The 13,583-nt window shown below is 34.0% G+C and overlaps 1 protein-coding gene and 1 long non-coding RNA gene across 2 annotated transcripts; both read left to right on the forward strand.

The window, feature by feature from the left end:
• The first annotated feature begins 1,221 nt into the window (after positions 1-1,221).
• LOC106073084 (mas-related G-protein coupled receptor member X4-like) lies at positions 1,222-2,268 on the forward strand. Its single transcript, XM_013233552.2, has one exon. The coding sequence runs from the start codon at positions 1,222-1,224 to the stop codon at positions 2,266-2,268; it is 1,047 nt and encodes a 348-aa protein (XP_013089006.2).
• Positions 2,269-10,834: 8,566 nt separating this feature from the next.
• Positions 10,835-13,150, forward strand: LOC106051939 (uncharacterized). Its single transcript, XR_008774840.1, has 3 exons — positions 10,835-11,038; positions 12,175-12,270; positions 12,787-13,150. It is a non-coding gene; the product is annotated as an uncharacterized LOC106051939 (long non-coding RNA).
• Positions 13,151-13,583: the final 433 nt, after the last annotated feature.

The raw sequence follows: 13,583 nt of genomic DNA on the forward strand, positions 1-13,583 counted from the left end.
AAACTAAATAACTAATAATGTGATGTTGACTTCAGTAGCCTTACTGTCAACTAAACAATCAGGGCTGAATGTTTGTATTTTTAAAAAAATAACATTTCGAATGTTTCTGGATTTAGCTTAGCACTGCGATCGCTCATTGTTACTCATCAAAATAACACAAAAAAAAAACTGAATAAAAAATTAATTTAAAAAGAAAAAAATATATATGAAGCGTAAATAATATAACAATTAGTTTGGATCAGTCATGTAATGGACCTCATTCACCAATCGTAAACAAACAACCTTCAGCCACGTGGTTCTCTATCTTTTCTATACAAATATCTTAATAAACACACAGGCTGTCAAGTGACAGTTTTTTTTCGTTGTTTTATCAATATAATCACGTGGCTAAATGTTGTTTGTTTACGATTAGTGAATGAGGTCCATTACATTTGTTGTAGATCTAGACTAACAATAGATAATAATTATGTGCGATTACAACTATTTTAACCAATTTGTTTTTGTTTAGCGCAATCTCCTGTTTTTCTTGTTATTTTCATCATTTTATATTTTGACACGTTTTTGTTTTACATAATAGACAAGATCTTCATAGTCTTCCAAGACTTGAGATATCAAAGACTTCAAGAGGTAAATCAAAGAGAAGATGTTTTTTTTTTTGTTTTTTTGTTTTCCAAAAGGATCTAAATTAAATATGAATCACAATATCATGTTTGTTAAGCCAAACTGGTGCAACAAACCGGCTGACTCTTTACTATATAACATAGAAGATAAGATAAGATATAAGATAAGATAAGTTAAGATAAGATAAGATATACTAGATGGCGTCCTTTAAAAGTCTTCTCAATCCGAGAGCTCATGAGATAAATGTGGAAAGAAATCTTCCGGTACAGATATATGTGTCAATGGACCTCATTCACCAATCGTAAAACGAGAACATTTAGCCACGTGGTGCTCTATCTATTCTATATAATTTACGATCTCATGATTAATTCATGATGGTTGTCACGTGACAGTATTTTCGTTGTTTTATCAATAAGATCACGTGACTAAATGTTGTTTGTTTATGATTGGTGAATGAGGTCCATTGGTTTCCGTATAACAAATATTCAATTGTAAATTAATCCCCATTTTTTATTTTTTTTTATTTTAAAAAAGCCACAAGTTCAAGTACAGGCTCATCGCCCTTGCTGTTGTGTTGGTCCGTGCCATAGTAAACATACAATGAATGGCTCCGAGAGCACAACTGATCCAGCGACACCAGCCAAACTTTATTTCATTGAACCTTTCCTATTAGACTTTGTGTCTGTATGCAACTTTTTGATTCTCTCTGAGCTCATCGGACTGTTTGGAATCGTCGGAAATGTCATCAACATGATCAACTTTAAGAGGCAAGGATTTCAGGACGGTGTCAACGTGACCCTGTTCTCTCTTTCCCTCTGTGACCTTGGGAATCTACTCACCCATCAGTTCTGCAACATTCTGTTCAGCCCTTGGATCGGAGAGTACGATCTGTTCATGTCCAAGATGAACATGTTTCTGAACATAATTTACTTTAGCGGCTATTTTTTACGTGTCGGCGGGTTGCTGACAGCCTTCATGAACTGCGAGAGATGCGTCAGTGTGGTGTGGCCTTTGAAGGTCAAGGGCGTTCTGACAGCGAAAACTGCAGTAGTAGCCAATGGGATCATCGCAGGAGTCTCTATACTGTACTTAGTTCCGCCATTTTACGTATATCCCATCGGCTGGATGTTTATACCAAGTCTGAATCGATCCATTTTAACCAGATATTTTATCAATGACAGACACCAAATTATGGCTGTATATTACATCGTAGCTGATCAGTTTGTTCCGTACGCGACCATTCTGGTATTGATCTTATGCACCATCGTCATCGTGACGAAACTGAGGTCGAAACTCAGGTGGAGACAATCCTTCTCAAATACAGGAGGAAACAACTCCCGCGATGTCCCTTCCAAAGAACACAAACTTATAAAATTGCTGTTTACTATTTCTATTATGTTTATAGTCTGCATCCTGCCGCAGTCAACACTGAACGCAGCCATTGCATTGATACCAGGTCTGAAAGCGGATGGAATTTACATAAATATCTGGAAGATGTGTTACTCATTTACCTCCCTGCTAGAAACTATGAACTGTAGTGTGAGCATCGTTCTATATTACAGAATGAGCAGCAGATACCGTCAAGTCTTCTGGGAGATGTTTCATCCTCTGACAAGTATAACTCTACATCTCCCTGAAGCTAAATAATTGAAATGTAGGACTAGATACTACATAGCATTTTTTTCATCCTTTAAACATTCTGAAAAGTGGATTTGTCACAATTTATTCTTCCTATATAAGTATATAGCATAGCATAACTGGTACTATTAATAACACCAGTGTTTTTATACTACTTTTAAAAAATGTGTACATTAGAGAGTAGTTTTTTTTTTTCTGTTTTTTTTTATATCAATTCACTCTGTCTGTTTAGTAAAATTTTGAAAATATTTTTCTCCCATTTCCCATAAAAACTTTGTACAATTTTAAAACTGAACGTGACAAGACACGAATCTTTAAAAAAAACAACTAAACAATTAGTTAATTAGATGTTTGTGATTAATTATTTTGTTTGATGTCAAAATAAGGGGAATAAATGTTATATATATGAATTTAGTCCCCTTTGTTACGTTTTGTCACCTTTGTTTCTTCCACTTCCCAATCTCGGGTCAAGTTGAAATTGTGCACAATTATTCATAGCCAAAGACAATACACGAGTCAATTCAAAAATTAATTAACCATTTAGTACTTATTAATTAATTTTTAATGTTTTATATAGCAGTAAGGGAGCTAAACCCTGTAATTTTCAGCTAAAAGGTTGTAATTATTTCCCCTTGGTTTAAACTTTGGGTTTAAAAAGTATTTTTTTCGTTTGCCTATATGTTTTATTTCATAGAATGTCTACTTTCTATAAAGGAAGTTATGCTGCCTGGCTTTAAAAAAACTCGATATTAAATGAATATGAAATGCGTAATTTGTTTTGTAATATGTATTTAGTAATGGTATACAGTGTGTAGTCAATTCTAATGTAGTATTTACAAGATGTATTTTGTAATGGTATACAGTGTGTAGTCAATTCTAATGTAGTATTTACAATATGTATTTTGTAATGGTATACAGTGTGTAGTCAATTCTAATGTAGTATTTACAAGATGTATTTTGTAATGGTATACAGTGTGTAGTCAATTCTAATGTAGTATTTACAATATGTATTTTGTAATGGTATACAGTGTGTAGTCAATTCTAATGTAGTATTTACAAGATGTATTGTGTAATGGTATACAGTGTGTAGTCAATTCTAATGTAGTATTTACAAGATGTATTTTGTAATGGTATACAGTGTGTAGTCAATTCTAATGTAGTATCTGCCGCAGCACAGACGCTTTTAGTGCTCACCAGCGCTCACTATTCAGCACGGGATAAGATCAGATTGTTTAATTGAGAGGGAAGAGGGAGACAGTTGATTTACGCCTAAATGAAAGGAGAAACAAAACTAGTGATTGGTTCGATCCAGACCAATCGTCATAGAAGTCCTGAACACTGACCTGCAACGTCACAACCTATGGGCAGATTAGACCAATGGCTCTTTGCCACGTCAAAGGTCTGTACGAGAGAGAGAGAGAGAGAGATCCTTTAAAAACAAAAACAAACCTCATCTAAAGGGGTAGAACTCCATCCTTAAAACTATATATACCAAAAACGTACAAGTTATTTCGATTTCAAACAAAATAATTAATTACAAATATCTAAATGACCAATTGAGCATTTTTGTTTATTGATTTATGTTTTGTTAGCTACAGTAAATAATTGTTTAAAGAATCAACTTTATCGGAGAATGAGTGAGGGAGATATAGCGTTGACAATTAGTTAAGGGGAATAAACCCAACACATTTAGCCGTATCTGTTAATACTGAAGAATTAATTTCCCTTGTTGATTTTAAACAAAAAAGAATTACCATTAATTAATTATCTAATTGGTTATGTTTTTTTTTTGTTTTTTTTTTTGTTTGCCAATGTCAATCAATGAATGTGCGAAGTTTCAACTTGATCCGAGAATGGGAAGCGGGACAAATAACATGCTCAAAATTTGTATCCGACAGACAGAGGAGTACGAGACAGACAGAGGAGTACGAGACAGACAGCGGAGTACGAGACAGACAGCGGAGTGCGAGACAGACAGAGGAGTGCGAGTGAGTTGATATAAACTTTGTAAAAAAAAATCAAAGCATTTGGATGTTTAAAAGAATGTACACATTCACGAATGAAACAAAAACATAAATCTAAAATGCTTTTCTAACCTCGGTTGAGCCAATATTTGAATGTGGGTGTTTGGTCACGGAACACATCAACACAAGAAAACATAAACTATAACAGATCCAATAAAGGGGAGTGAGATGTATTACAAATAATGACTCTTCCTGTTTAACCATTAGTAAGATTACTAAACTCAGACTTATAAGTAAAGTGGAAATGACACATACAACACCAAACCATAACTTACAATATACTAAATCACAACCTATTAAAATACTCATAAAATCACGAATAAAGTCAAAGATAAAAGCACAATTCTTATTCCATATGGCAGGACAAATTTTTCTGTCCTAGTGCGATTATAGAGTGCAACGGGTGGCCTGAATCAGCCTGAAAACAAATGAGTTTAATTCCTTAATAGATATGCATTAGATTTACAAATACATACACACGTTGGACGTAATTGTGTTACAAATTATCATTTTCTTACCATTTTACTGTCACATTACTCTCTGTACGTCTTGCACTGCTAATAAATTATATATATATTAAGTTGCCATATATATATATATAATTTTGATTCATACAGAAATTAATATTACCACTTAGGATATAGTAAAACTGTTTCCTAATGGAAACAAACAAATGTTCTACTCATAGCTGGAATAGAATTACACAAATAAATGTGAACATATGACAAACTTTTCTAATACAAATTGAAATGAACAAAACTATTTGTTAATGGCGTTTGGCGCCAAAAAAGTCAATACCGTACATTGTTAGCATTAAGATTAAAGTATACGAACCTTTTGTTTTATTTGTCCTTGGCGGGGGAGGGGGGGGCAAAGTGATACTAAAATTAACGGACCCAAAATATGAACGCTTGTATGTGTCGAGGTCCCATTATGTAATCTATGTATGTATGATCTTTCCAAATCAATTCAAAAGTCTATGAAATTACGAGGCTCAGGTTTTTAAAAAAAATCTTCTTACATCTGTGTATAGAATCAAGTTATCAGCCTTAGCCAGGCTAAAAAATATATATAGAAATGTCTTTTAAAAAAAAATAAGCGATGATCTAAATTGAATATATCGCATTTTCAAAATAGCGAAGCATATTATTTGCCAAAACACAATGCAGTTTTTCCACGACTCGAAAATTAAAGCGATTCAGTTAATACCGTGTTTCCTTAAAATGTTGGTAGACATTTATGACATATAATTAGACATCTACTATGTCATTGTTTACCTACAAAGATTTCATCTACTATTTGTTGTCAAGAGAAACAATTGCTGTTATCAAATGGTTGGGTATTAATTTTTGTATGTATGTGTATGTGTGGGGTGGATAAACTAGATCAAGTGTACTGTCATTTTATTGTGTCTGTTATATTAGTAATTATATGTCCATCGAGACTACAAAACATTAGTCATTCAACTAGTGACATTATAACATTATGTGTTCCTACTCTTATCATATTTTTTTTTTACTGATAAGATTCTATTTTAATTAAACAAATTAAGTTGCCAATGAGTTGCATATAAAATATACCAGTGTTAAATTCCACAATGACAGACTTTTTAGCTTATCCTGAAGCTTCATAAGAACAAATGATCTTTATGAGCCCCTAACCCCTTCTCAGTATTTCTTTGGAGGTCGGAGATCGAGCATCCGTGGGAGTCATTCATGATACTACATTGTACCATGGAGGCTTGGTGGGTGAGTGGTAAGTCACTTGGCTTCCTAACCGAGGGATACCAGGTACGAATCTCTGTGAAGACTGGAATTTCGATGTTTTTAGTACGACCCTGAGTTCACCTAACTTGAATGGGTACTTGGCATTAGTTAGGGTAAGTAAAGTCGCTTGGTCGTTGTGCTGGCTACATGACAGCCTCATTTACCGTCAGCCATCGATGAACTTTACATCTGTTGTATTAATAATCCCAAGGTCTGAAAGGGGAACTTAACTTCGCTAAAGTGTAACAAAAGCCCCTTGGAGAATACACAGAGTAGTTCCCCTTGCTCCACGTAGCAGTCTTGGAACTGTGAGCTTAGGAGAGACTAAAGACAAAAGTAGCTACACAAAATAAAAAGGAAAATAAATAAAATAAATAAAAACAAAGCTCAAGGGAGAGCAACTTTCAATCGCAACCACATCTCTCAATTCTGCCGGGTTTATCTCCCTTTTCCATAAAAACAAAATTAATTTATTCCCATTAATTTAAAAATTGTTTTTTTTATTCATGCGTTGTCATCGACAACGAATACTAGTGCACAATAGACAGACAGTCATATAGATCTATACCCAGACAAGGAAAAAGAGTGATTTTACATCAGCTTTGTAAAAAAAAAATAAAGAAGTCGAATGGTATTACTAGTCTTTCCGTCTCCTGAAGCAATGTAAAGTTTTTTTTTTTTTTTTTTTTATTTTACACTTAACACTTGATATCTTATTTAATGACTTAGACTTCGATCTTCCAAAGCCGTTCGAAGAACTGAGGGGGAGGGGGCAACTTCCACAGAAATCTCGTTTTTTTTTCTCTATTTTCGATGTTTGCCGTTTTTGTAACAATGTACAATTGAGGTTTTAAATGCTGGAGTAGCTAACTCCTCCTTTCTCAGCCCTATACTCCTCCTTTCTCAGCCCTATACTCCTCCTTTCTCAGCCCTATACTCCTTCTTTCTCAGCCCTATACTCCTCCTTTCTCAGCCCTATACTCCTTCTTTCTCAGCCCTATACTCCTTCTTTCTCAGCCCTATACTCCTCCTTTCTCAGCCCTATACTCCTTCTTTCTCAGCCCTATACTCCTTCTTTCTCAGCCCTATACTCCTTCTTTCTCAGCCCTATACTCCTTCTTTCTCAGCCCTATACTCCTTCTTTCTCAACTGGGTTAGGGATCGGCATTGACAGAGTTATGCTGGATATAAACTAATTTTAACTATTTTGTGTTTTTTTTAAGGAGTAAACTGACAATAACAACAGAGCTTGTTCGCTGTACAGAATCCAGTTTGGAAATAACAGACATATACATTGTTGCTACAATCGTAGAATTCATTTATTAGAGACGTAACAACATTCCACATCAATTACGTGAAAGCAGTGTTTCCCAAACTATGTTCCGCTGAACCCTAGTGTTCCGCCAGGCCTGACTAGGTGTTCCACGAACTGTTGGAATAACTACCTAGTAGGACACCACGTGAATAAATCTCTCTAAAAAAAAAGCAAAGTGTTCAGTTCAATACTCTGAATGTGTGAAGTGTTCTGTTAAGGAAAACATCTGGGAAACACTGCGCTATGGAATCAATGATATTAAAATGTTACACATTTTGGACTAAACACCAAAGAATGCATTCCAAAATTGGAGATTTTCATTCCTAGAGGAAAACCAATAAATAACAAGCTTTTTGGTGTATCCGGCGTACAAAATAAAGAAAGTGTAGATACGCTTTCTATTTACATGTCGAGTTCTAACACTGCTGAATCATGGGAGTTTTTCTTTAACACTTTGATTTAGTTGGCAAGTGTGAAGATCAATTTATCGTCAATCCTGGCAGTGAATCTAAGCATACACAACTTGACATATAGTATATGTTTACTACGTAATGCGATGTTATGCAACATATGAATGATGAATGACTCAGATAAAGAGACTAGCTCAGTGCTACCTGCCAAACTTTATTTCATTGACCCTTTTTTCAGAGACTTTGTGTCGGTGTGCATCACTTTGATTTTCTCTGAGCTCATCGGGCTGTTTGGAATCGTCGCCAATATCATCAACATGATCAACTTTAAGAGGCAAGGATTTCAGGACGGTGTCAACGTGACCCTGTTCTCTCTGGCCATCTGTGACGCCGGGGCGCTACTTGCTCATCAGTTTTCCAACATTCTGTTCAGCCCTTGGATCGGGGAGTACGATCTGTTCATGTCAAAGATGAATCTATTCATCAACATTTTTTACTTCAATGGTTACTTTGTGCGCGTCGGCGGTTTGCTGACAGCCTTCATGAACTGCAAGAGGTGTGCCAGTGTGGTGTGGCCTTTGAAGGTCAAGAGTGCTCTGACAGGAGAAACTGTAGTAGCAGCTAATGTGATCATCGCAGGACTCTCTATACTTTACTTAGTTCCGCCATTTTACGTAGTCCAATTCGACTTGATGTTCATACCGAGTCTGAATCGATCCATTTTAGCAGAATATTATATCAGTAACAGACATGAAGTCATGACTGTTTATTATTTCATTGCCGATCAGTTAGTTCCATACGGGACCATGCTGGTATTAATTTTATGCACCATTACCATCGTGACGAAACTGAGGTCAAAACTCAGGTGGAGACAATCAGTTTCCAGTGCAGGGGGATACAACTCTCGCAACATTACTCTCAAAGAACACAAAGTTGTTAAAATGCTGGTTACAATTTCTGTCATCTTCATAGTCTGTCTCCTTCCGCAATCAACCTTAAACGTAGCAATGGGCGTGGTTCCTGGCCTTAAAGGGGACGGAATTTATATAAGTATTTTCAAGGTTTGCTACTCATTTACTTCCCTTTTAGAAACTATTAATTGTAGTGTGAGTATTTTAGTTTATTATAAGATGAGTACCAGATATCGACAAGTTTTTTGGGAGATGTTTAATCCTTTAAAAAGTTTTAGTATAATTAAATAATTAAAGCTAAATAATTTAAAATATCTCTCTTCTTCTTTCTATCTCTCTCTCTCTCTCTCGCCCTGTAGTTCTCTCTCTCTCTTTCTCAATTTATATAATACTACAGCCAAATCTGATAACGTGGTGATGGTGACATTCTTATGCACCAATTGTGGCAAGTTAACCGTTATAGAATCGTTTGTTTTTTTTTTATAGTTTAAGTCATCGTGAATACTGCCCACATTTCTGTTGTTTTTGTTTGTTTGTTTTGTTTTGTTTTTTTGTTGTTTTTTTTTTTTTGATAATCTGATAAAAAGATTAGCAAGAAATTTTAATCGTGGGGGTGCGGGGACGGATATATTACTGGATTAGAGACTTCCTACAAGAGCGTACAATAAGAACAAGGATGTACGGAGAAGTCTCAGGGGAAATGACCCTCGAGCACGGCCTCCCCCAGGGCTCCGTGCTGTCATGCGCCCTTTTCACGGCCTTCATAAATGACCTACCGGCTCAGCTAAAATGTCAAAAGCTGCAATATGCTGATGATATTGTCCTTTGGGAATCCGGAAGGAGCGCAACCTATATACAAAAAGTGTTGCAAGAAGATCTCCATACGCTCTGCTCATACACACAAAAATGGAGGCTAGAAATAAACACCTCCAAGACGGTCTTTTCTCTGTTCACGCTCGGGACTGGCATTCTCGGGCAACCTTTCCGACTCTCCCTAAATTTTGGAAATACTGCATTCCGCACTGATCTTTGGACCCGAAGACAAGCCTTATTATTTAAATACTTGGATGATAACAAACATAATTACTTTGATGTTTCAATCTTATCACTTTCTATGGTGTGTGCTTCACTAGTAGTAATGTTTTCTTATTGTACGGTATATAATAAACAGAAATATGAAACGTGTAATGTGTTTAGTTGTTCAATGTAATTAGTTAAAAGTATTGAGTGATCTCATGTATAACAATCCGACCCGCTTTAATGTTTAAATGAATTGATATGTTGATATGTAAATGTGTTAATGAATTGTTGTGCTGGTGTGTTACTAGTGTAATAATGTGCCAATGTGTTTATCTCCACCAATATAAAAAGAAGACACGTATCAGAAGTGTTGCCGATATTATTGTATAGTTGTCTGACGACTTGATAACACAGGATACAGATATTAATAGTGATGGGCAAAAGTTAACTAAAAAGTTGATAATTTTTAGTTTAATTAAAAAAAAAAATAGTTAAGGCCAAAGTTTAATTTTTTTTTTTAAGTTTAGTTAAAATCCTAGTTTAATTTTTTTTAGTTACTAACTAAAAAGTTTAATTACAAATTTTACAAACTTTTTCATCATATGTGTTTACCAAAAAATATAGTATAGAGAGAGATTCTAGATCTAGATCTATGTAATTTGGAGAATAAATTTAATATATATATGGCTCCTTTTGTCTCGAAAGGCAATGGATGCGCCCAAGTGAGTCACTCGTTTTGGCTTAATCTTGAGACGGGGCAGAATCTGGTGTGGCTAATCAAGCCAATTCTAGAACGGCAGACTTTGCAACAATTCGTACATTTGTATGCCTCTGATTTAGGGCTAGCAGACAGGGCAGCTTTCTTTTTTTCCCTCTTGATTAAAGCCGCTTCAATTCTTTTGTTCTCAGCAAGGGTTGTCCCAGCACGCACAGTCTGTCTCCATTCACTTCGGTCTTTGGCTATGTTTTCCCACATACTTTCACTGATGCCTGAGGCTCTCATGTCTCGCTTGCAGACATCTCTATATGTATATGGAGGCACCCTAGGTCTGGGCACTGGCACCAGCTGGATATGATACTGACACGAAAAAAGGACATTGGAAATAAATTTAATAATGAGGAAGATATTGAAGGGTACACAGGTCACTAAAAAGCCTTTTGACCTTTACCCTATAATGGTCGCTATAATATACGTCGAGAACAATAAACGTGTTATTATATTTCTAGCAAGTTTCGCTGCTGATAAATCCTGATTAATTCCTTGCTTCTATAGATCTACATTTTGCTGCTTTTTATTAATCACCAGTGTGTTCCTGTAGGCCTATAGCTGCAGGTAAAGAATTTTGCTTTACTAAATAGTAAATCAATTTCTATTTAGAAATCTCAAGACATTCTGACTCTAAATAGATCTAGTCTAAACTCTAAGTAGATCTAGTCTAAGTGACTCTTTTTACTAGATGATAGATCTAGATCTAGATCTAGAAATACTTAAAATAGATCTAGATCATCACACAGATGTTCATGTTGTAGATCTAAAATCTAAGATTATAGATCTAGATCTAAATTGACTAAATCTAGTCTAGATATATTTTTATTTAGTATCTTAGATCTAGATCTAGAGAAGATAAAAATCAACAATTCTATATTCTATATTACTAAATAATATTAGACTATTAGAGATTTTACTATTCTAGAATTGGGTCTAGATTAGATTATTAGATCTAGATTATGCTACTTATTATACTAAGATACATAGATTTGATAGATTTAGAATAGATAAGATTTAGTCATATCTAGATCTAGACTAGAATGACTAGATATATTGGCCTAATAAAATAAATCTAGACTAGATTCTAGATCTAGATCTACTAGATTATATATAATTATCTACTAGAATATATATAAAGAATATAATTAACGTATTAAGTATTTTTATCTAGATCTAGTTATAAATATTATAATTATACTAGTCTCTAGAGATTACTTCAAATTTCTATCATACTCATTCTGGGTATCATCATAGTATCATTCTAGTGATTCTATCAAGATCTAGATCTATAGTAGGCCTATATACTATATTTTATTCTATAGAGTATCTAGACTAGCTGTTCTGCACATTATTAGACTTAGACTCCACTAGATATAGAATCTAGTCTAAATTTAACATTCTAAATTTAAATCAATTTAATAGATTTTATATATAAATCTATGATCTAAAAAAAAACTTTTAAAATATCTTATTAAATATCTTATCTATATTCTAGATTAAATGTATACACAGATTTTATACATTTTAAAATCATTTCAGTATAGTCTTATGTATTTGTAATTTTAGAATAGTATGCTCATGAAGATAAGCTTAATTTTTAGTTGTGAAGCTTTGGTATCAATTTAATGTATGAATTTATCTTATGTATGTTTGCTATTGAGACTTTTTTAAAAAACGAATTGTATATTTGCCATTGACAGGTTTCTGTATAGACCTAATTGGAAATTGAGATCAGCCTACATCTTGCCATTGCCAATTTTATTATCTGATTGAAAATATTGCCATCCATAGCCAAAGTAAGAAAATTACATACATATTTAATTTATTAATATTCATATTTTTTTAGAAATTTCTAAGATCTACATCTATTATTGGATTAAAGAACAATTGTATCAATGCATGGGTTTGCAATAAAATGATTTTTAATCATTACATAAATAATTTTTACTTATTAATTAATTTAATGTATTTATGCATTCTAGTAATGACTTTTATAAAAAAAAAATTTTTAGGCAATAATAAACAGTTTGCTTGTTAGTACCTGCTTCATTAATATGAAACTAAAAGAAAACAAATGTGATTGCAAAAATTTTACTGCTGAATACAAATTTTGTGTTAACAAAACAGTTAGTGGAAATATATTGTCCTCAACAAACTTTCTTAACCAGATAAAGGTTATTATTATAATTAATAAATTACCTATATTGTTTTTCATACATTATTTCATATCATTTATACTTTTTTTTTATTTGCTAGTCTTTTCTGTGCCAGAAACAATAAATCACCAATCAAATATTTTACTTTTTTTTTAGGAACATCACCCACAACGGTTTAAGTTGTATGAGGCTACTAAAGCCACATCTGCACATCTTAGAGTATCAAGAAAAGGATGTCTTGATAATACCTCAGAAAATGGAAATCCATCAGAAAAAACTGCCAGAAAGCAAGCATTAGATTAGTCTGCAATACAGCTAGGTCTCCAAAAAATGATGCAAACAACCATTTTGACACAGTCTACATTCGAAGAAGGATTAATAAAGATGCTGGTGGAGGATATGGAGCCAATAGCTGCACTTGAGCGTAGTGGATTTAGAAAATTTTGTTAACATTTTTTTCCAAAATATTCCTTACCAAGCTGTAGAAAAGCTTCTCGGCAATTACAGGAGCTGTATTATGTAGAGAAAATCAAGCTAATGGCATTGCTTGAGGCAGTCAGATGGGTTTCAGCAACAGCTGATATTTGGAGTTTTCATAAAAGGGCATTCATAGGAGTTACATTTCATTATGTTGATCCTGTAACACTCAAGATTGTGTCTTCAGCTTTGGCATGCAGGAGATTTAAAGGGAAACACACAGGAATTGAAATTGACCAAAAGCTAGCCTCTATACCTAAAGAATTTAATATCCTTTCTAAGGTGCTAAATGTTGTTATGGATAATGCTAGTAACTTTGTGAAGGCTTCAACTTGTATCATTTACGAGTGCCAGATGATACCTCAAATAGCTACAGCATTGATGGAGTCTTTGACATTGATGATTCCAAATCTGAAGGGGACTTAGATACGATAAACATTTCTGACAACAGTCTTGATACCATCAACCTTACAGAG

The sequence above is a fragment of the Biomphalaria glabrata genome, chromosome 14 (assembly GCF_947242115.1).
Source record: "Biomphalaria glabrata chromosome 14, xgBioGlab47.1, whole genome shotgun sequence".
In the NCBI taxonomy this organism is placed as follows: domain Eukaryota; kingdom Metazoa; phylum Mollusca; class Gastropoda; family Planorbidae; genus Biomphalaria; species Biomphalaria glabrata.